Genomic DNA, 24881 nt, shown 5'->3' on the forward strand with positions numbered 1-24881 from the left:
CAAAGGAACTCCCTTGTCTTAGTAAGGAAACGTTTGAAAAAACATAATTGAAGTATTATTTAAGCACATATCAAAAGTCTTTCATTAACAATTTCTACTATTAAAGGCCAAACAACTAATATTTGACTAACACTTACTGTCCTTCTTTCAAACTCTTTCCTCATGTTAGATTTCTGAAAGACAAAGTAGAATCCAAAATAAATATTTTCTTGTTGAGAACTGGGAGTTTACATGACATCATTCCCCAAACCATGTTTTGTGGAATCTTAATTACCATATTTCCACACAAATTCCATGATCTAATGAATGCAGAAAATACTGAATTGAGCAGAGTTAAATAGGATCCTTGACTTTAGTATTTCATGTGTGTAATGCTTTCTTATGTATAATGCCTCACCCAAAGGCATGAAGTATGCACCTATGCTTAGTGACAGACCGCATACAGAAGAAACATTTTGGTGTCTATCCAGGTCATAATTTGTTTCCCTTAGAGCTGCACCCGCCCCCAATCCATGGGCCCTGACCCCTCTGGCCAGGTTTATGTCATGTTTTCTCCCACACACCACCCAACTATAACTAAGGGTTCAAGAATATTCACCTGTTTCCAATTGGACCAGTCAAAGTCTACCTTCTGAGATCAAGAGAAAACAAAACTCTTCTTACCTGAAACTTGTAAAATTGGGAGTTTTGGCTGCTTCTACCACATTAGTCAGCAAAAGGAAAAAAAACATGGATCTGAAGAGAATAATGAACAATCGAGACCAGAAATTCTGGCGGTTTTCCAGTCTTGTTAGCTTTCTAAGGCACAGTCATATTTCTGCTGTAGAACTCCATGAATTCTCCTTATAACCTTATGTTAAAGTCCTCTTCCTGTTGTTTTTGCTAGATAGATTGGTTTCTGTGAGTTTCACTTAAACAACCATGACTTACATAACATTGGTTCCCAAACTTAAGAAACAATGGCACCTGCTTCCCATAGATCATCTTTTTGGTTAATATGCTTCACAACATACTTTGGGAAATGGGAATTAGAAATTAGAGTACCACATTGTTTGTTTGGTTTTGTAGCTTTAAGACTTTTATGCCCCCAGATTATGGCTTGCATAAGTCATTTACTGCTACAATTTCAGCTTTTGTGGTTAGATTTGTAGAGGAGGTACTTTTAAGTAATCATATTCAGCCTTTCATAGCAAACTAACCCTGGGAAAGCAGTATTGTGATTTCCTTTCCGGGTTTCCCCACTCCACACCACCAGATGTCTCCACTAAGGAGATTTACAACAGCAGCTCTGTTTTTCCCTCTCTAATAAACTTCTGGAGTCAAGGGTCCTAATTGTTCAATCCAGATTCAGAAATGCAGAGGGGTTTCTTTGTGGAAAAGTAGAGACTTTCCCAGCACTAAACTAAACAAGCCACTGAAGTGCTAACTTTTTTTTTTTTTTTTTTGAGACAAGGTCTCTCTGTGTAGTTCAGGCTGGCCTTGAACTCACTAGGTAGTCCAGGTTGGGCTTGAATTCATGGTGGTCCTCCTGCCTCAGCCTCCCTAGTAGGATTACAGGCATGCACCACTGCACCCAGCACACTACTATTTTTTGTCCCAGATTTTATCAGCTATAGAAGATTTACCATTTAGTGCAATTTTTTTCTTGTGTGCTGGCCATTCTAGTAACATTTCTGAAAGGGACCATAGAGTAGCTTCCATCTCTGCCTCCTAACTCCTTTCGCTCATCTCTTTTCTGAAATGGCCTCCCAATCCTAGCTTTTTATCCCTTCCAGGTTTATTTGTGACTCTGTTCTCCTGTTCTTATAGCAGCTGGATTCAGATATTGCATCTGCTTCTTCAAACCCCAGTGGTGGAAGAAGAGGGCCACCCAAATATAACAAAATAATCAGTCATCCCTTGGGGTGACCATATGAATCTCCTTTAGTCAAGTCATTCTTCCTTAGATGCATTGCTCACTTTACTTTTTTGATACTAAATAAAACTAATGAACTCAGGTTAACTCTTTCTTGGTTTTATTTGGTTTTAGTGCCAATTTTTACATGTATCTTCGGTCTCCCATGTTTATTGCTAATAGCTCAGAATCATCTAATCACACATGTTCTAAGGAATATTGGTTTTAAAGAAGAATCAAAGATTTTTTTTAACTGAGAAATTAACCTTCAAGTGAAAATATCCAGCTTTTGTCATTTTATAAAATTACTTTGTTTGGGGGTTGGCAGCTGCTGTTTATCTCTTAACTGTACTTTTTCTATAATTTAAATATGTATGTTTTTCCAGTTAAGTCAGCAAGTACCCAAAACTGCTCAGCTCAGTTCAGCAGATTCCACAGATGGGAACTTAAATGAACTTCACATTACAATAAGATGTTGCAGCCACCTGCAGTCCCGAGCAAGCCACCTGCAACCACACCCATATGTTGTGTACAAGTTTTTTGATTTTGCAGACCATGATACAGCCATCATTCCCAGTAGCAGTGATCCACAATTTGATGACTATATGTGTTTCCCAGTGCCAATGAATATGGATTTGGATCGATACCTTAAGTCAGAGTCTCTGGGTTTTTATGTGTTTGATGATAGTGATACCCAGGAGAATATTTACATAGGAAAAGTCAATGTGCCTCTGATTTCACTGGCACATGACAGGTGCATCTCAGGTAAGCCTATGTCCTTGATTTTATGAAATTATAAAAAACCTAAATTATACCTCATTGTTATGTCTATGATTTGTTTATAACTAATTTTCCTACCCTTCTCAAGCAACCTTTAAGCTTTGGTCCTATATCAGTACCGTTTTTAGTTATTTCCTTAGCAGTTGCTCTAGGGATTGTGCATTTTATCATAGCCTACTTAAAATTAATACTAGCTCAATTCCATTAAAATGTAGAAAGTCTGTCTAACATTTCATTCTCTCTCCTCAATCATGCTGTTGTCATATACATGTATACAGTATGACTATATAAAATAAACCCAAAAATACAATGTTATAATTATTCCTTTATATAGTGTAATTTTATTCCTTTAATGAGGTTAAGAGAAAAGGGAATATAATATAATTTAAGAGACTGTGATATTTACCTACATAGTATGTCTGGTATTCTTTATTTCTTTCTGTGGATTTGATGTCATTTCCCTACTCTGATGTCATTTTCTTACTCCAATTACTTTACTTTCTCCTCCTTCTTTGTCTTATTACTGTCATGTGTGTTTTGTTATAAGCCTAACAATATAATCTTATAACTTATGCAATTGTCTTAAATCAATTAAGAGGAGAAAACGAACAGTGTATATTTTTATTGTCTTTTATAGTTACCTATGTAATCACCCTCGCTGGTCTTACATGTGGATTTGTGTCACCATCTCCTATCTTTTTTTTATGCTGAAGAACTTATTATATATGTTGTAAGTCAGGTCTGCTGTTAGTAAATCCTCTTGATCATCACGATTTGAGAATACTCTTATTTTGCTTTTATTTTTTGAAGGATAGTCTGGCAAGATATATTTTTAGTTGTTTGTTTTTCCTTCCATCACTTTTATTATATCAGACTATTAACTGTTGCATCTACTGTTTCTAGTAAGTCAGCTATTTGTTTTATTTTGGTTTATATTTGATGCTATTTGCAAGATTTTTGTTTTTCATTTTGAACACTTCAATTGATATGAGTAGATGTGGATCCCATTGTATTTATCCTACTTGGAATTCATGAAGCTTCTTATATGTGCAGCATATTGTTATACACCAAATTTGGGGAGATTTCTGCCATTTATTCAATTATTGTTTCTGCCCTTTCTTCTCCTTGGACTCCTGTTATACATGTGTTGGTAGAATTAATAGTGTCCCACAGGTTTCTCAGATTCTGTTCATTTTTCTTCATTTTTCCTCCCATTCTTCTTCATTTTTCCTCCCATTCTTCAGATTGGATAATCTTTCAGATCGTTCAAGTCTGTTGATCTTTTCTTGTGCCAATTCAAATCTTCTTCTCAGCTCCTCTCTGGAGTATTTTTCATTTCAGTATTATACTTTACAACTCCAGAATTTCTTTCTCATTTCCTTTTTTCTTTTGCTTGTTTGGGGTGGGAGGAGCACATTGGAGATCAAACTCAGAACCTTGCCTAGGCAAATGCTTTACACTTGAGCTATGTCCCCAGGCCACAATGCATGATTTTTTTTTTTTAAACTGGACATTTTGGGTAATATATTGCAGTATACAATATCCCCAGGTGGTTACTGTCATTGTTTTTGTTTGTTTGGTGACTTACCTGGACTAATTAATTCTACAGAGTCTGCTTCACCCACTGTGTGTAGCCATTGATGTCTCTGCTAAGTTCTGGTTGTTTTATTCTTGTTTTATTTTTAAGCACAGGTCAGAATATCTTAGTGGTCTGCCAGTAATTGTTCAAAGATATACATAAATACCTGGAGCTTGCAGGCTTCAGTTTTTGCCTGCAGGTCAGTTTGTAGCTTAGGGAATGTGTTCAAAGTTCTGGCAATCTTCAAGTCTGCTTTAGCTTTTACTTTCAGCATTTGCTAGTGTGAGGCCGATCATTCAACCAAGGGCAAATACTTTGGTAGAATCCTCCTGGGTTCCTTCTGAGCTTGCACATAGCTTTGTACATGCCCACAGCCTTCCATGCCAGGAGACATAAATAGGATCCTATCAAGCTACACTTTGGATGTCTTATTCATTTTAAATTGTTGCCTTACTTCCTGGTCTTTTTCTTACCCCATCGGAATTAAGACTGGCTATGATGTTGGCCTTCCCTGACTGTTTGGCACAGAGATTGCTATTATTTTTAACAGGGCCCTTAGGCATGAAATTATCAACATCCTGTTCCATATAAAGTATGCCCCTTCCAACAGAGGCTGCCAGTCCTCCTAGTCTACCCAATGCTGATAGACCTTCTGTACCATAGAGCTTAAGGAGGGAAGGGAGGAGAAGAGCAGTTCCACACAAAGGCTTTTACTAAGGCTCAGTATATTTTCTTGAGTAAATGGTTCTTGATTTGTTGAACAGTTTTGATCAATTTCCAGAGTCCTTAGATGGTTGTTTTTTACCATTTTGTCACTTTTATCATTGCTATTTGGGAAGAGTATTTACTGAACTATTCATTCAGCCATTTTGAAAGTCTTCCTCGTGCCTATAACAGAACTTTATCACCTCTGTTTCCACCTACATCTTTTTGTTCTCCCTAAAGCCTAGTGTTTTGGGCTGCCAGGCATAGTGGTGCACGCCCGTAATCCCAGCACTCGGGTAGGCTGAGGCAGGAGGATTGCTGGGAGTTCAGGGCCAGCCTGGGCTACACAATGAGACCCTATCTCAAAAAAACAAAAAGAAAGAAAGAAAGCCAGCTAGCCGAGTTTTCGGTGTTTAGGAATTTTCACTGTTTTCCCAGGTAGCCATTAAAAGAAATGTTATCACTCAAGGACCGAAAAAAAGGATACCCTTAAACAAAAGTTATGCTTGAAGTTTGTTAGTTACTGGTTTTTCATACCTCAAAATCTAGTGCAGTGATTAAAATTCGTGACTCAATATTAGATTCAGCTAGGTTATACTTTTTGTTACTGCTCTTTGTTCTGGGTTGTCTAATTTCTTGAACTTTTTGCTGTTCTGCTCTTGCTTTAGAATAATTTAATAAATACCAATAAAATACATTTAAAATATGACATAATATAAAGACTCCTTTAGACACATAGATTATTTGAAATTTTTAGTATTATTTTTTTTAGAAACAAGATTATTCGAGTCAAAATGAATATTGATACATGAGCCATACCACAAATATAATGTCTTGGAGAAGGCTAGGAATTCTGAATAATCTCTCAATTTAATTTCAGTGAATTAAAATATTTATAAATTAATGTTCTCATTGTTGAACCAGTGTAATCTTTGAGGTCTTAACTTCTGAAAAAAATCTGTTTAAGAGATGAACCTGTCATAGAACCCTTTGTCTTTATTTTATTCTCTAAGACATTTGAATTATAAGTAGAAGTCAAAATTGTTTTTAAAGTTGAAGGGTAAATCTTTGTTTCTCTTTAATTCACGTGGTAATGAAACTTTACACTAGAATTAATTAAAATTATTTTTGTAATCTGACAGGAATATTTGAGTTAACAGATCATCAAAAACATCCTGCAGGCACCATCCATGTTATATTGAAATGGAAATTTGCTTACCTTCCACCAAGTGGATCAGTAACTCCTGAAGACTTAGGAAATTTCATACACAGAAAAGAGCCAGAAATTATTCAAAGATTACCTCCAACGTCCTCTGATAGCATACCAGTTGTAGTGAGTAAATGTGACTTAAAAATTTCTTTCAAATGTAAAACTTTATATATAAACTTAATAGCCAAATACTTCTGAGAAAAAAATAGCTGGACTTACTTAAATATAATAATCAAACTTAGTCTGACATATTGGTTTATCTTAGGCACCAAGAGCTAAACCAAGACAACGTTTAAGACCTATAGATAAGAAGGTGTCTTTTGTGGATACTATGCCACATCACAATTCTGTAAGTAGTAAACATTCAGAATACTGGCATTTCTCTGTTAACAAATATTTTAAATTAAAAAATAGAGATATACCCTAGCTGAGTTAAATGGAAACAGATGAATAAAATATATCCTTTCTATTTAAAATGATAGGTTTGTAATTTAGCACTATGTATAAAAGTTAACTTCATATTCTTTTATCTAAGTCTTTATGGCCCTATATCTCTCTCTAGGTATTGTCCTAGTCCTCTGCTCCCATTTACAAAAAAGTCTTCAAAAAAGTTGTCTAATTTCTTTCTCACTTTTCTCACACTGTTTCATGAACTCACTCCAGTAAGCTTCATTAAAAGCACTCTTGCTGAGATCACAGTGACTATGTTTGCCCTATCCAGTCGTCAATTCTCATTACCATCTTACTCTCCCAATACATCTGATATGTGGAATACTCCCTCTTCTCGTGACCCCTGGATACCATGCCTTGCTAGTTTTCCTCTAACTTTAACAGTTACAGTTCTCACTCTTCTGAACCAGATCTCTGAATGTTAAAGTGCTTCACTACTTAATCCTAAAACCTCTTCTCTTCTCAAGCTGTATTCACATTAAGAGATCTTATCCAGTCTTATGGCTTTAAAAAGCATTTATATGTAGATGATCCCATATTTATAATCTCTAGCCTCAGCCTTACTGCTAAATTCTGTTTATTTTGTTACTGTGTATTTCATATGCAGTGGACATCTAATAGAAATGTAAACTTTATATGTCAAAAACCAGACTCCTGATTACACCAGTCCTCTTCCAAAATGTTTTCCTCTTCCACTGTCTGCCACCTCAGTAACTGACATAACCATTTGCTCAGCTGCTTAGGCATAAAATTTTAGAGGTATCCCCTTGACTTCTTCCTTTCTCACACCCCACATACAGTTCATCCATAAGTTATCAACTGCATACACTTTCAAAATACATGCTGTATTTGTATAAACTGCACTGTTACCACTCACATCACCATCATATCTTGTAGACTTTAGAAATACGTTTTCTACATACTCAACAATTATATAGTAAAGGACACAAATTTTAAATGTGTAGATTGACAAATTTTTACATATATGTCTTATATAACCACCCCCTCCCATCAAAATACTGTTTTGTGTTCACAAGACTTAAAATGCCTGGCACAGAAGGATCACAAGTTCAAGTCTAGCCTAGGCAATTTAGCAAAACCCTGTCTCAAAAAATAAAATGAAAAGGGGTAGGGGTTAGTCTAGCACTAGAGTGTTTCCTTAGCATGCACAGGGCCCTGAGTTCAGTCCACAGTACCACAAAAAATGCTTTGCATATACAAAAAATTTAATATATGTATACTAAATAAATGAAGTTAATAATTATAACTCAGAGGACATCTTATCCTTAACATTTATTGAGTGCTTATTATGCACCAGGAACTGAAATAAGTTGATATTTGATACAGTAAAAGGATAATATTGGTCATAAGAAGCACATACCTATTCAAGCATGTATAATTTCTTAAGTTCCAAAGTAATATATCATCATCATAGATAAATTAGAAAATGTAAATAATAAAAACTAATAAAAAATAAGATTTCCCAAACTTATAACTCAGAGTTTTAGCGAGTTTCTTTCCATACTTTTTCCCATGAAAATATGCACATACATATATTTGATCACAAGTTTGTTTTTGTTTTTGTTTTTGTTTTTTTTAGGTACCGGGGATCGAACTTGAGTCCTTGCGCTTGCGCAGCAGGCAGCGAAACCACTGAGCTAAATCCCCGGCCCCCACAAGTTTTTTTTTAACAAAACTTGAAACCACTGTATATATCATGTATATCATGTTCTATAACTACCTCTTCTATTTAACAGCATATAATATACTCTGTAATGTCAGTAAGAACAGATCTACATCATTGTTTTTTTCATGGTCATACAGAACTCAGGTATTTGAATGAACCATATTTTAACTAATGTCCTAATGTTAGACATTTGCAATGCTTTTCATTTTTTTTATAATAAACAGTGCTTAAATGAACTATACTTGCAATTATTCAATTGCATATACATATACTTTAAGGAATATCTATCTGGGAATGTAGCTCAGTAGTGGCACATGTGATTAGCATGCATGAAGTCCTGGGTTCAATCCCCAGCACCATCAAAAAAAAAGCATATCCATCATTTTATTGAAGTATATATACTAATTAAATTCAGTGTCACATGGGTAACTATTATATTTGCTGCCAATTTTTACTAGTACATATGTACATACATGTGTAAAAGTCTTAGGATGATTTTGTATTTACTAATAAGTATAAAATAATATGCATTCATTTTCACATTAATATAAGGAGATTTGTATCCCTCCTGAAGATATGAAGGAAATTTCACCAGATGTGGAGTGTACACCAGAAATAGATAATAATATACCAGCTATTTCACATATTCCCAAGGTATGCGTTTGTATTAAAATTGTTTTGGAAGGTTTAATTTGGTTCTTAAAGACTTTGTCTTGTGACTCAGGAAGTCATGCACATATACCATTTTTTCATATGACTTCTTGGCAACAGAAAATCAAAATTTGACAAGTGGATCAACTACAATTATACTGATATTGGCAAGTAATATATAGAAATGCAATTAAAGTCTTAATGTAAAACTCATTTTGAGATTACTGCTTTTCTCATTCTTGATATATATTCAGATTTTCATTTATCTATACAATTTGAATGGTTTTCTGTTTTCTCTAATATGGCTCTTATATATAATGTATTTCTGTGTATTTGTCTCACATGTACATGCTTTATTATTCAAGTGCTGCAACAAGAATACTATAAAATGTGACCTAAGCAATAATAAATATAGCTATGTGATATTTCTACAGATTTCACAAGAAAGCATTATAGCTAAGGTAAAAGACAATGCTGAGAAAACACACCAAGGAAAAGAAGAGGATATATCTTTACTATCTGAGGGCCAACTTGCAGAACAAAGCTTGGCTTCTTCTGAAGATGAAACAGAAATAACAGAAGAAATAGAACCAGAAGGTGACTTTCTTTTTTAAATCAACATATTTTTAATCAACTCTTTGTTTTGTTTTGTCTTCTACAGTATGCACATAGAACATCTTCATTTAATAGTAGGATGTACCTTATGGTACTTATTTCTTGACAGAAATGATGGTCTATGGTTCATTCATTCTGCTTAGCTATGGTTAGGAAGAATTTTATCTCTTCTAATGGCAGCTTTCAGCTCCACAATAGAATACAGTACAACTATCATTGCTAACCTTCTTCCCAATTTATAATGTAAATAGTTTTTTATTCTTTGGATTCAGTGTTATCAATTGAAATATTCTACAGTCTTGACTTTTTTTTTTCTGGTACCAGAGATCAAACTCAGGAGCTTGGGCTTGTGAGGCAGGCGCGGTACCACTGAGCTAAATCCCCGGCCCCAGGCTTGACTTTTTAAAAATTAAAATTGAGATTGCAAGCACAAGGTCCTGAGTTTGATCCCCAGTACCAAAAAAAAAAAATTAAAACTAGGAATCCTGACCCAAAAACAAAGATTACTGTAGGGTTTCTTTTTTATAAAAATTTAGAAAAAGCAAAGTAATACATAGTGACAAAAAGCAGGCAGGGATGAAGAAATTATGAGAACAGGGAAGGGCAGAAAGGAAGAGACTACAAAGAAGCTTAAGGAAACTTTTGGGAGTGATGGATATGTTCACTTTCTTAACTGTAATGATGGTTTCACAGAATTAAATATATGTCAAATATCAAATGTTGCAGCCTAAATGTATATGGTTAGTTGTGTGTCAGTTTTGCCTCAATAAACCTATAAAAATTTTTAGACTTTTAAGCAGTAAGAATAACATTGACTTTGATACAATGTTATTGGTTAGGCTTCTCTTTAAAGCCTATTTATACTTCTCTTTAAAGTTTTTAAATTTCACACTATAACCTATATGAGGTGTGATTGAAAAATACAGTCTGTGTTTAAATTTTTAAAACATTATTACAAAATATACATTGCCCCTCAAAATTCTCCCCGCGTCAGACACTCTTATCCCATAGTTCTTGCTACTTTCTGAAGCAGGTCTAAAAGTTGTCTTTCCTGAGTATCTTTAGTTGCTCTGTTGTGGCTGCCTCAATATCATGAATTGATTCAGAACATTTACCTTCCATGGTCATTGTGACTTTGGGGAAGAACCAGAAGTCATAGAGTGCCAGATCTTGTGACTAAGGTGGATGAAGGCACACCTAACTGTTTTTAGAGCCTACCTTTCCACAGAAAGCACTTGGCAGCACCATTCACTGTATTTTTGACCCCTCATACAGACACAAAAGAGGACTTCCAGAACTGCTTCAGAAAGTGGCAAGAATAATAGTGGGCCGGGGTGTAGCTCAGTGGCACTGCGCCTGCCTGGCAAGGGTGAGGTCCTGAGTTCAATCCCGGTTCCTTAAAAAAAAAAAGAAGAATAGGAGAAGTGTGTTTGAAGAGAGGGGGAGTATTTTGAAGGAAATTAATGGCAAGGTGTCTTTTATTGTAATATTTTTAAAATCTAAACATTCACGGTATATTTTGATCACTGTGTATATTTATTTTTTATTTTCTTTGTATTTACCAAAACTAATCTTCAAATTTCCAATCATCTTTTATTTTCCAAAATGTATTTGTGAACAAATTGCTGTCATAAAAAGATCTAGCCATAACGATCATATTGTTCTTTTATGGTTTATCCTGTGATGTGTGCTTGTTTGTGTTTCACAAGAAATACTTGGTAGCTTGGATAAGTGTTGCCTTTTTACTTTTTTAACAGATGAAGAGGACAGATCAGCTTCTGACAGTGATGACTGTATTATTCCAGGTCCTCTCTCCAAGCATGTCAAGCAGGTCAGTATCTTGATGCCAACAACTAGGAATGCTCTGAAATAAGGCTCTCTTTTGTTCATAGTATTATCAGTCTTCATAAATGAAAATCTTAAGTTAGGCAAAAATATTTCTGGAAAAATTTAATGTATTTTCATAATCTCAGCCAAGTAATTCTCTAGTACAAGACATTTCATGTATCGTTTCATTATGTGATGGACTGTAACATATAAACATTGTTTTTGCCAAAAGTACCTAACACCAATAGCTTAGATAGTTACTTGCTAAAACCAGCCAATTTCTCTGAATCCTTTTCAGGAGCAGTGTATAGAGATGTATTGAGTCAGATCTGAATTTTATTTTTTTGTTTTTTTGTTTTTTGAGACTGGATCTCTTTATGTAGTTTAGGCTGGTCTTGAACTCACTGTGTAACCCATGCTTCCCTTGAACTTGTAGTGATCCTCCTACCTCAGCCTCCTGAGTGCTAGGATTACAGTCATGCACCACAGTGCCTGGCCAGATCTCAACTTTTAAAAATTCAAAATATGGTATTGCATTCAAAACTATGATAGCTTGCCTAATATGAATTCTTAGTCTATTCATAACTAAGAATGTCTGCTGATAAACTTAAGGTTATTTCATTTCTGACAAAAAAATTAAACCTTATTGGCTAATAATTAATCTTGTACAGGTATTCCTTGCCTTGTTTTGTACACATTATTATAAAGTAGCATGTAAATTGAAATTTTGAGAAGAGTATGTATTTTAAATATATATGGCAAGCATACTATATGTCTACCAGAGCACTTTGTATTGTAGAGAGGGGAAAGCTTCTGTAATTTAAATGTAGGTAAAGTTAAAAACCTTAGCTTTTTCTGTTCATCTGCACTCATTTTCCTGAAGTGATTAATATACCTTTTTTAAGAATTTCTACTTTATTGGTAACAATTGCAATACTTCTTTTAACTCTTCTTTCACACATTCTTGTCTTAATATCTCTCAAAAACAAAAACCATAGCACAGAACTTTGTCACAGGTGCCTCCATGAAATAGAGATATTGTGTATGTACCTGATGAACATTCCATCTGTCCAAAGTTTTATCAATATCATTATATACTTATTATTTATAATAATATTGTCTAAGCTGGCAACCTAATATATGTAGTTCCCATTGTTCAAAATTGATAAGGAAGGAATTATATATACAGTTGCCTAAAAACTTAATTATAGCACTCAGTTCAATTAAATTTATTTTTTTCCTTAGTTAAATTTTAAATTGCTAGGGCTGGGGATTTAGCTCAGTGGTTCTGCCGCCTGCCTCTCAAGCGTAAGGTCCCGAGTTCAATCCCCAGTACCAAAAAACAAAACAAAACAAATCTTAAATTGTTAAGTAATTTTATCAACCCAGTGAATGAAATTCTCCACCCTCATTAGAACAATTCTCATTAGAACAATTCTTTAATAGTGTCAGTGGGAATATGTTTGTGAGCTTAGTTTTGTAGCCATAAACAAAACTCACAGGAAAGATAGACAGTCCTCAGAGGAGAATAAAGAAATTGGCTCCTGTAATTTTAGAGACTGAGAGGTCCTAAGATCTACAGTCAGCAAGCCGGTGGAGAACTGGTGGCGCCGTGACAAACTGAGCCCGCAGGCCTAATAGAACCAGAGTCAATGGTGTGAGAAAGCCAGCAGACTCAAGAACCATGAAGAGCCAATCCACATTTGAAGACAGAAAAAGACCCATGACCCAGTTCAAGAAAGTCAGGAAGGAGAAATTCCCTCTTACCTAGACTTTTTGTCCTAGTGAAGTCTTCAACTTATTGGATTTGACCTACCTACATGAGGGAGAGAAGTCTGCTTGACTTGATCTATGGTGATTCAAATATCAGTTTTACGAGAAACCTCCTCACAGATGCCCAGAATAATATTGGACCAAATGTCTGAGCACCTAGTCAGGTTGACAAAGAAAATTAACAGTCACACCATTTTACTAGCAATCCTCCCCCCATTCATCATAAGTCTGCATATTTGACTCAGACATTGCCTTCTTATGCATCAATAGTTTTTCTGCAAGTTTTTTGGTTACAAATACGATTTAGCCTTTCGAACACAAGGATATGAGAAATGACATACTAAATCAGGCTAGAAGTCTATAATGAGTTATCCAGGGATACATTTATCTTGTCAGTCTACAATCAGCACTCAGACCTCTTGTCATAACAACAATGTCAATAATTAGTATCATATTAATAAAGCATAAAGAAGATTTAGCTAATATGTGGCCTATCTCCTCATTTTTTCCAGATTAGTAAAATAAGATAGATCTTGAGAGAAAAAGTGACTTGCTTACAATTATTCTACTGATTAAGGAAATTAAGGGGAAGGAGAAATTTGGAGTGATTTTTTGTAAGAGACATCATGGAAGTTATGCCCATGAGCCGGCCTGCCCTTCTCGTTCCCTTTCTCATGGGCTGCTTTTCTTTTAATCATTTTGAGCTGAATTTCTCTGCATGCTTAATGCCCAAAGATAGTCATGAGAAAATGCCCAGCCCCAAGGAGAGAGACATAATTAGCTACAGCTAGCTTCTGGATTGAATCCAGGTGTGCACCATTCATCAAGTTACACGAAACAGGGCATGTCCTGCTACAACTATGACATGTCAAAGATGTGGAGAAAGTCATGTGCACTTCTCATATAGGGAGGGAGTGTACACTGTGTGTTTCAGAAGTCCAGAAGGCACTAAGCAGGGCAACCTTTCTGTGGGAAGATGTGGAAGGCTTCAGTTACAGTACAGCCAGCTATAGTTTGAATTTTATCCTTTAGTAGATACTAAAAGACAATGCAATATCCGATTTTATTTTCTAAACACTTTACTCATTATCTAAATTCAACATTGAACGTATGGAAAATTTTAAATCATACACTCTCAGACCAGTGATTCTAGCTGGGAACAGTCTTGTTGCCCAAGGGACATTTGACCATGTCTGCAGACATGTTTGGTTGTCACATTAGGAGAAAGTGTTACTAGCATCCAATGGACAGAGATCAAGGTTGCCACTCAACACATTGCAGTGTTCAGAACCCAGAATAAGAACTATCTAACTGGAAACATTAATGGTTCAGAGGTTGAGAAATCTTGCCTTAGACCTACAATAGAACCATGTCCATGCTGGCAATGTTGCTAGCATCTCAGTGAAGTTGTACATTGCTCTTACCTAAAGTAGAACAAAGATGCATGATTAGTAGGAACTGGTTCTCTAAAATATTCAGCTAATTCTGATGCACATGTATTATCTCTTTGTAATAAACCAAGGCTTTTTTTATTGTTATTTCTGGGAAAGTAATGTGTGTTACTTTGCTACAGCCTAATACAGTCTTCATTTCCTGTCTAAAATGTGAATTCTTGTAATAGTTTTTCAGATGCTGTCCCCAAAGTGTGAACATCATTTAAAGCTAACAGTTCTTCATGCCTCAGTAGCCATTAATCAGTTTCTATGTACTTTTAAAAGTTCTTACAGTAGCATGTACTGGCCAATATCTTATGTTAACAGGTGAAATTTAGTTTTGTTAAATTATGTATAGCAAATATAGTAAAATGCTATAATCTGTAAGCATTGAGGGGAAAAACTAAAGAAATCAACATAATAGTGCCTGCTGTGGTTTGATGAGTTTGTCCTCTCCAAACTTCATGCTGAAACTTGATCCCCAGTGCAGCAGTATTAAGAGCTTTGGCTGTTAGCAGGTGATTAAATGGTGCTGGCACCATGATCATAAATGAGATTGGCTCCCTCATAATAGAGCATGATGTTGAAAGGAGAGTTGTCTTGATCTTCTGCTCCTCTGCCATGTGGAGGACATCTTTTTCTTTAAAGATTGCAAAAGTCATACAAAGATCTCTTATATATTATTTACCCAACTTCACAAATTGTTAACATTTTGCTACATTTGTCTTATCCATTTCCAGTCTCTCTTTTATTTTTGTATATATGCCTGCACCTATGTACTTATTTATAAACACATTCTTACACAAGTGCTATGAAGCATTTGAGAATTGCATAAATCATGCCCCTTTATGTCTAAATTCTGAAGACTAATGATACAATATTGTTAGGTAATTCTGAGAATATAGGAAAAAAAACTCCATTTATCCTGCTATATTCCCATTATATAACACTCTCACACCACTTCTGTGACAAGATATATGTGAGATTTTTCCCTCATACACCAAGGATGGTGATCTCTAATTTCACTTCAATTCTGACATTATCTACCTAGAGGTAGTAATGTCAGATCCTTGGTAAGGAAGGGCTCAATCCCACAAGATTGCCTCCCCTTCAGATGCCAGTGACAACCCCAAGTAGTTTAACCTGTGCTTCTGGCCAGCCAGCAAGCTGCACATTAAGGTTTCCATGACCCTTACCTTGGGTTCAATTAATTTGCAAAAGAGGCTTACAGAACTAAGAGAAACACTTATCTACTTTCACTGGTTTACTATGAAGGTTACTACAAAGGATACAGATGAAAAAATGCACAGGACAAGGTGGGTGAGAAGGGATACAGTGCATCACCCTCTGGGCACCTCCCCATATTCAGCTATCTCAGAGCTTTCCAATCCCATTCCTTTGGGGTTTTTATGGATACTTCATTAGGTAGGCATGATTGATTAAGTCATTGGCCATTAATGATCTACTTAACCTTTAGCCCCTCTCCCCTCCCTGGAGGTTAGGGGTTTGAGCTGAAAGTCCCAACCCTTTCATCTTACACTGATCTTTCCAGGGAGTCAGTCATGTTCTTAGCATACAAAAGAATTGTTCTCACTCTAGAGGCTCCATCCAAGGTTTTAGGAGCTAGCTGTATGCCAGGATACTGGGCAAAGACCAAACATACACAGTATTTCACAATATCATAGCAACCTATAGTTCTCATTAAAACTTTGCCAACTACCTCAATAGTATAATTTATAATATTTTGATCTAGTCTAAGATCCAATCCGGATCACATATTGCATTTTTTTTCATGTCCCTTTAACCTCCCTTAATCTGTAATTATTCCTCAGCATTTGTTTTGGTCTTTCCTAATACTGATATATAGGCCATTTATTAATATTATAGAATATCCTTCAATTTGGATTCATCTGGTGTTTCCTCAAGATCAGATTTTGGTAGGAATAGTACAAAAACAATACTATGGGTTTTTTTCCCTCTCCAGTACCGGGGATCAACCTCAGGACCTTGCACTTGCAAGGTAGGCGCAGGGCCACTGAGCTAAATCCCCAGCCCCCTTCTGTGTCTTTTTCACTGCATCATATCAAAAGGAACAGAGGGCCAGGGATTTGGCTCAGTGGTTTGGCTCAGTGGTTCCAGCGCCTGCCTCGAAAGCACAAGGTCCTGAGTTCAATCCCCGGTACCAAAAAAAAAGGAACAGAATGTCATTTTGTCCAATTACTGATGGTATCAATTTTCATTGAATTATTATGTCACAAACCCTTTTTTAAGCCTAAAAATACCTGTAACTCATTAGATTATTTGTCTCTTTTGAAACTACATTGGGCCAAAATCTCAGACAATGATACATAGTCTTTATAAGAAGGAAGGTATGTAGGTCAGCTTCCATTACTCTAACAAAGTACCTGAGATAATCAACTTACAGAGAAAAAAAGGTTGTTTTGTCTTATAGTTCTGGTTTAGTGTCTGTTTAGTCCAGGGAAGATTGGTCCTGTTGATTTTGGGCCTGTCACAAAGCAGCACATTATAGCAGGAACACAAGGCAGAGGAAGCCCATTCGTCTCATGATTGGGGATGAATGAAGAGAGGTATTTGGGGTCCTAATATCCCCTATAAGGACATGCTACCAATGAACCAATTTTCTTCTGGTAAGCTCTGCCTCTTAAAGTAGTACCAAGCTGGAAACCAAGCCTTTCGGGGACATTTCAAATCCAGATTATATCAGAACATGTTACCGAATGCCTAATATGTGTTAATCACATTCTGCCTAATATCTCCTCACAGCAATTCCTCATTCATGTGGATATTCTGTACACTGGGCAGACATAAAAGAAGGAGCTCCTTCCCTCAAGGAACTCACAGTCTGTGGAGGAAACACCCTTAACAGTTGCCTTCCATATCCACAGGTTCTGTACATCTATCTTGCAATTTATTGCTTGTTACACACAAGAGCCTAGGTTATATCCACTAAATTCATCACCCAGCGACATCTCAACTGAACTTTCACTTATTTTTATTATCATTGTTCCTTAGATGATATATTGTAACAACTATTTACATAGCATTTATCTAGAGACAATATGCGTAGGAGAATATGTGTAGGGTGTGTGAAATGTTGCCCCATTTTATATTAGGGACTTGAGTAGCTGAGGAGAGGAAGTGGTCCTGGCACTAGGCAAAGGGAAAACAGAGTCATGATGGGAGCACTAAGCAGGTGGGGGGTGGCAAAGGCAGCTTTGGGGACCTATAAGTACCGTGGACTAACTGATTGTGCCACTGGAGTGCCCTCTTTGGGGACCTTGATCAAGGATGACTTCCTAGAATTAGTAAAGCCTGAACCAAATTCTGATGAGTAGGAGTCAGGAAAAAATGGAGAAGGATCTTTAGAGGCCAAAAGAACAATAACAACAACAAAAAACCTCAGGAGAATTTGAGAGAACATAAAGCATGGATTGTTCTGGGATCCAGAAAGATGTTAGGATGGGCTGAGACAATTGTGGTCCACATGAGGTGCCCCAGGAAAATAGGCTTAAAAAATGAGCACAGTCCTTAACATTGAGGCCTTTCAGTATTTTTAAATATTTTTGAGACAAGATTTTGCTGTTTTGCCCAGGCTGCCTCAAACTCCTGGGCTCAAGTAATTCTCCTGCCTCCACTTCCCAAGGAGGTGGGACTACTGTGTCACCTCTGAGTTATTTTAATAAATGGAGGAAGATTAACCGATATTTACTTGCAGTGTTCCAAGCCTTATTCTAAGGATTGGGAATAGAACAATGAATAAGAGAAATATACCCCTGTTCTTAGGGACTTTGTAGTCTTCCAGTGCATTTTAAATGATGCTGTAAATAGTGTAAAGAATAGATTAAAGACACAAAGTTAAAAAATAATTAGATGAACCTACTCCATAGTTACCCCCACTTTATAGACTTTTTAAAAATTGCCTCCATCCTACAATGTTGCAAAATTAGGACTAAATGTATCTTAGATAGATACCATTTATGCCAATTATGCTATAGAATTTGAATTATCTAATATACTGTGTAAGCAGTTTAAGGTCATTCAGCTTCTGTGTGTATGTGTTACAGAATCTGACAGCTCATAATTATATCTTAGAAATGTTGATCCTTAAAAGGAATGTCATAGATTTCTCAGGACTTCAGCATATTACTTGGTTCTTTCTCTTTTCTTCACGACTATGATCTATAATTAATCACAGATTACTTCATTTTGTTTCATTTCATTTACAACATTTATGAGCTTCACTTTGTCAGTATGAAATGCTTGTCCCCTCCTTTCCTTTCCAAAGTGGTATAATTAGTGTTAGCATCTTTTTTAACAGGCTACATAAAGTTTAGTGACTGGATTAAATCAAGCCATTAACATAATGTGCTACCCAATTTGCCCCTATCTCTCTTCGTTTCCCGGACATCAAAGTGCCACAGAGCGCAAGTGTAATTGGGCCTTGCTGGCCTGTCAGATTCCGTCAGCCTGATGACTGCTGCTTTTACTAAAAAGCTTCTAGGCATGATAATTAATGGGGGTGGGGGGAGCAGGAGTCTGAGAAATATAAAACTTTGGACATTTCTCTATGAATATTTTATTAATTTGAATAATCAGAAGTTAACAGTATCAACTTGATGTATAATACATTGATTAAAAGCCTTGTTTCAGGTCCTCAAAATAGACATCAAAAATGAACATTTGCAGTTGCCATGGCATTAAAAACATTAACGATTCTTCTTTTCCATTAATTCCAATTCTATAATTTAAATAATGCATTCATTTTCCACAACAAAATATATTGCCATCAACTCACAGATTTCTTAAAATTCGCCCACAGGTGAGAATGGGAAATCACAGGCTGAAAGAGCAATAGAGACTTCTGTGCAGTACATATTTACATCATTCTCTCTTGCTGTTCCTACTAATAGCAGTTTTGTAAAAGCTGCCATCTTCAATTGTACTAAATTGCAATTGCACCTGGTATCCAGATTCTCTGAACATTAGGCTGACATTCCCAGGTGATTCCAATAATGACATTCAGCAAAATATTTTAAACTTTGAAAGTCAAAATTCAAAAAGCATTTTGCATGTACATTCATGTATGAAAAATTATAAATCACTTAAGAATCAAACATATCCTATCAGTGGATAATAAACTCTTCTCACTGTTTTACATGTGTAAACTTAGGCTATATATAGTAGGTTTTAAAATATATAAAACCAAAAGTTCAAATTACTCTCCTGATAATAATGCTTTTTGAGCTATTTTTATGTTTCACAACTTAATTATCTCTTACAAGTATACTAGGATCATCTTTCCATAAAAGCATCCTATTTCTTTTAGCATATGTACAATATTTCATTAAATGTATTCCACATTTATTTAAACAATCCCTCGTGATGGACCCTTACATTTCTATCAGTTTTTCCTAATGCAAACACTCCTAGTCAAAAATGTACATAAAAATGTGTGAAAATTCCTGTTTCCTTCTATCACACTTTGCCAAACTAGTGGATAAGAAATTACACCTCACTAGTGATTCCACTTAAAAAGAAATAAAAAGTATATTCATATACACATTACGTACATACATTTTATATGAGCATACAGATGCAACATTTATAAGCTAAAATATAAGCAAAAAAAAGTCTGGAAGGATACATGCCCAACAGTTTAGGATTGAATATTTTTAGGCCAATCGGCAAGTAATGGCTCATGTGCCAAATCAGCCCTGTTTTATTGGAACTCAGCCACACCCATACAGTTACATTTTGTCTATAGCTGCTTTCAGTCTACAAGGGCAGAGTACTTGCAACAGAGACTATGTAACCTACATTGCCAAAAATATTTACTGCCTGGGTTTTTATGGAAGAAAGTTGCCAGCCCTCAGGGAATAGGATGTGCTAAGTAACATTTTGTAGGAGACCATAGATTTGGACTAGGAAACTGAACTGGGCTGAAGAGAACAAAACAGTATAGAGTTTAATCACAGTACCTGAGTTTTGGTTAGTTGCACAAGACTTTATAACCAGTTAGCTATTTAAGTTATAAACAATGAACTAGTCAGGCTGTCACCAGTTGACTGGTTGACTAGACTATAGCCAGTTAAATTGTTTTCTATAAATGCTGGCTGGTCACATTGTTGGCTGAAGTTCTTAGAATCTTCTGTGGTGCTAGGAACTGCCTAAATCACCAATCAGTTTTGATTTGCTTTGCTCAAATAAATCCTACTATGTTTAATGTCTAAGGAATTTTCCTTTTGACATATGAAACAAAGCTTTTTATATTTTACTTTTTATAATTTATATACTGAGTTATTTTTCACAATGAATGTAGATTGCCTCTAAAAAGGAAATAATTTGTTAGCTAATTCTAATTTTTGTACTGTGGGAGCTCATCTATAAATATCTTTAAAGGGCCAGTAGATGTGGGATGAATCTTTCTTTGGTTTAGTATGATCCCTAAACCAGCAGCATCAACAGCATCTGAGAATTTGTAAGAGATGCAAATTCTTGGGTCCTACTCCAGCCCTAATGAACTAACGCTGATTTATCATATGAGTCTGGGGTGTGCTAAAGTGTCAGAACCAGAGCTTTAGGGAAAAGCAGCACTTCTCACCCTTTGTTGCACGTTAGAGTCACCTAGGGAACAGGTTTAATGCCAACTCCTAAGAGAATCATGGATATATACAAGAAAACATAAAAAGATATTCAGCACAACACTATTTGTAATAGAAACTGTAAACATTTAATTATTTGTCAGTAGGTAAATGAACAAATGGACTACAGATTATATGTGGAATTCTATAGAAGCTAATATGAATGAATTTGAATTATAAATACCAGAAACAGTATTGAGTGAGAAACAAATTGCAGAATGATAACTAGAATATGATGCCACTAATATAAAATCTAAGAACAGAAACGAATACTATATATTGTTTAGGAGATATATATATATATATTTAGGAGATATACATATTGTTTAGGATATATATATAGAGAGAGAGAGAGATATAGGATAGATAAATATTGTTTAGGAGAAATATATGTATGTATATTTAGAAGATACGTATATATATATATATATATATATATTTACTAGAAAATATAAAAACATGTTGGAGCCAGCTTCAGTATAGTGGTTACCTCTCGGGATTGAGAAAGGAAGGAAAAAGACTTGACAGCTGAAGCTTTACCTGGATCTGAAATATTTTATCTCTTCAACAACAGAAAGATTTGAATCAGATTCAGCAAAATGGTAACATCTGTGTAAGACCGTGAGTACTTGAATATATCAAGTAATTTTCTGTACTTTCAGTTTCAAGTGTTTTATAATTAAAAATTAAAGAAATGCTTGTTCATTACAGAAATTGAGTAAAATTAAACTTGCCCATAATCTCATCAGTTAAATTTAAATCTTACTGAGACAAATTGCAAAACCTTTATCATAGGCCATTCTGAGTTATGCAATACTGTATTTAAGGGTTGTCAGGTTGAATTAGATTTTAGAAGCTCAACAATCCAGTACTAGTGTGGCTGCTGTGATGGCTGAAACTAGAGAAAGAATTCAGCGTAATCATCTGATATATTTTAGTATATGTGCTGCCAAAGCGAGCACATAATCATCTGATATAAAACAAAAATTTTCAGCTTGCCAATATTAAGCCTAAGTAAATACTATAGAAAAATATGACCTAAAATATGAATTAGCATCAGTCAGGAAGCAACAGTGGAATTGAGCCAAAATCATGAGTGCTATAATTTACTTTTCTCTGTGAGTAATACAGACTGTCATCACATTTCTATATTATTCAGTCACGTAATGTGTAGTGACCATCTATATAGGCAACTAAAAATAAGTTGCATGTAGTTCTTATTTGCATCCTCTCTATTACTTCTGTTCAGTCAAAACAGTCAAAATTTATAAATGCTCTTTTACATGCTGATGTTGACATCTTGCTACTTAGGAAACTTATGGAGCATCTGGTGAACAAGACAGACTACTGAGACAAAGCATCTTCCCTAGTAATAAAGGTCCACACACAGAGACAGGAAACAGAACTGGAAAATCCTAATGCCTCTGCTACCTGCCCAACTTGCTGCATGTGAAGGGTGCTAATACCTTTTAAAGATATGACCTGACATTTTGCTCTAGTAATTCTAAACAGACATATAAAGCATGTATCTGAAAAGAGTGGTTCAATCACTGCCTTAAAATCAGTAGAGGATTTACTACCCATTCTAATTTTCCTAATTGAATTGTCTTGTTTCCATTTTTATTGTGAAAATTTCATACATACAGAAAAGTTCAAATAACAGTACCCTATCATCTAGATTCAACACTGTTTTGAGATAGTCTTACTCAGTGAAAAAAATCTAGAGCAGTAAAATTTCTATGTACTTTGCCAGTAGTTAATCACCCACTTCCCAAAACATAACAGACACATATTTTTTAAATGATAAAGCAGTAGTAACTGCAGCTTCACATAGTTCTGACAATATATAAAAAGTAATATACAGAACATATTCAACCTCCTCTATTTCACTAAATATTTATTGAGAGTGTACTATGTGCCAGATGCTGGGAGCATGTTAAATAGAGTAAAATGCAGTGCTGCCCCACTGGAGCTCACATGTGTGGAGAGAGGCAAATGGGTAAACAAATTCATGCAGTACAATGTGACTGAGAAGTGCATTGAGGGCCCAAGAGTGGAAACAACCAAGTAACTTGCTTTTGGAAATTAATAATGCTTCCATAAAGGAGAGTATGTGTGGGTCAGGGCCTCGGATACCTAAATTCAGTCTGATGGAAAAGATAATTTCAGACAATAAGCAACAGATGCAAAAACCAAGCAATATAAACAGCACACCACATGTTGAGGGAATTGCTAGAGTGTTCAAGCAGAAAGGTGATACCTGACTGGTTTTTAAGGACCAAATTCTACCACAATAAGGAGAATGGTTGGGATTGCAGGCAAGAAATTAAAGATAGGAGTGCCTCATCTCTCTCACAATCATAAGAGTAAATCCACTCACTGGGTGTGAGCTGCATCCCACACCTGTGATACAGTAATCAATAGAATCATCCCTACCATCACTGAACTGATAGCCTTATACTATCCATCCATCAGCTTCAGTTATCAACCAGTTATCTTATATGTTAATTCATTCTAGTTTCTCCTTATTCTGTCAGATTTCCACTTTTAATAGCTAGAAAGCGGTTGTATTGGTTACCTCTAATGAGAAAACATACCTTGCATTTTTTACTTCCCCACTAGCTGGCACAACGTTTGAAATACCATACGCTCTCAACAATTCAGTGACTCATAGAGATATATAGGAAGTACGATGAACAGAAGTGGGTGGCCGTAGGATATAGTGTGTGTGAAAACACTGGAAATGGCAAGAATGGCTCCAGTTCTTTTGGTTGAGGGTGACAACAACTAAAACGCAATTTCACCAGCTGAGGTAGGGAAATATTAGAGGATGAGTGAGACTGGGAGAGAGGAGTAGTGAGAGGAGAAATAATGAATTCATTTCTGACATGTTGAGTTGGAGTTGTCTACTATGAAGTTATGTGCCTCCTAATCTTCAAATCATCAGATATGATCCAGTTGAACTTTTGATTCACAAGGGCTTGAATACAACCAGAATTGTTTCAGTATTGAAAGATAAATTGTCTAGTCTCATTAGTCAAAATTTATAATGTTAGGAAAATTCTTTATTGAGAACTTGCTTTCCTAGATATACTTCTTGAAACATCCCTTTTTGGATTTAAGTTGCTTCATGTAGCATCAAATGAATGAAGAAATGATAACATAACTTTTGTCATTAATATTGGTCAGAGAATTGAAAAGGTCATGTAATAGAAACAATAGGGATGGAGGAAAAGATAAAACTAGACCAGCATAAAACTTTGTAAGTTCTTTTATTTCTTTGGATAGTATGGTAGATTTATTTTTTGTTGTTGTTTTGAGTGTTTTTAATTTTACTTTTTGTTTTTGTTATTCGGTTTTTTGGGGCTAGGATTCAGGTATCTACTTTTATCTAGAATTATATTTTAAACCTTAAAGAGTTGCATATAGTCTTATTTTGACAGCCTACATTAATTCTTACAATAATGAAAGCTTTCATATAGGGACTATATAGTTAATATATTATTAATAAAATAACCACTTAAATAAGCTTGATTATTGTACTTTAAACTTCATTTGTCTCTTCATTAGATTCTGTATTAAACAACTTTAAATTTCTATCTTTACAAGGTAGAA

The 24881-nt window shown here is 35.4% G+C and overlaps 1 protein-coding gene across 9 annotated transcripts in view; it reads left to right on the forward strand.

Moving 5' to 3' along the window:
• The window catches only part of Rpgrip1l (RPGRIP1 like), a 91362-nt gene that overhangs the window by 48231 nt on the left and 18250 nt on the right, over positions 1-24881 (forward strand). For 4 of the 9 annotated variants that reach the window (XM_004847916.4, XM_087186142.1, XM_087186204.1 and 1 more), the window contains 6 exons: positions 2281-2659; positions 6101-6291; positions 6434-6517; positions 8858-8959; positions 9391-9553; positions 11329-11402. In XM_004847916.4, coding sequence (XP_004847973.2) covers positions 2281-2659; positions 6101-6291; positions 6434-6517; positions 8858-8959; positions 9391-9553; positions 11329-11402 — 993 coding nt within the window. Of the gene's footprint in view, positions 1-2280; positions 2660-6100; positions 6292-6433; positions 6518-8857; positions 8960-9390; positions 9554-11328; positions 11403-12954; positions 21675-21712; positions 24129-24881 lie in introns of those variants that run through there. The other 5 variants (XM_087186042.1, XM_087186084.1, XM_087186004.1 and 2 more) reach the window with 5 other exon arrangements.

The sequence above is a fragment of the Heterocephalus glaber genome, unplaced genomic scaffold, assembly GCF_053883595.1.
Source record: "Heterocephalus glaber isolate CG9 unplaced genomic scaffold, H.glaber_assembly_v1.0 deba00000071, whole genome shotgun sequence".
In the NCBI taxonomy this organism is placed as follows: Eukaryota; Metazoa; Chordata; class Mammalia; order Rodentia; family Bathyergidae; genus Heterocephalus; species Heterocephalus glaber.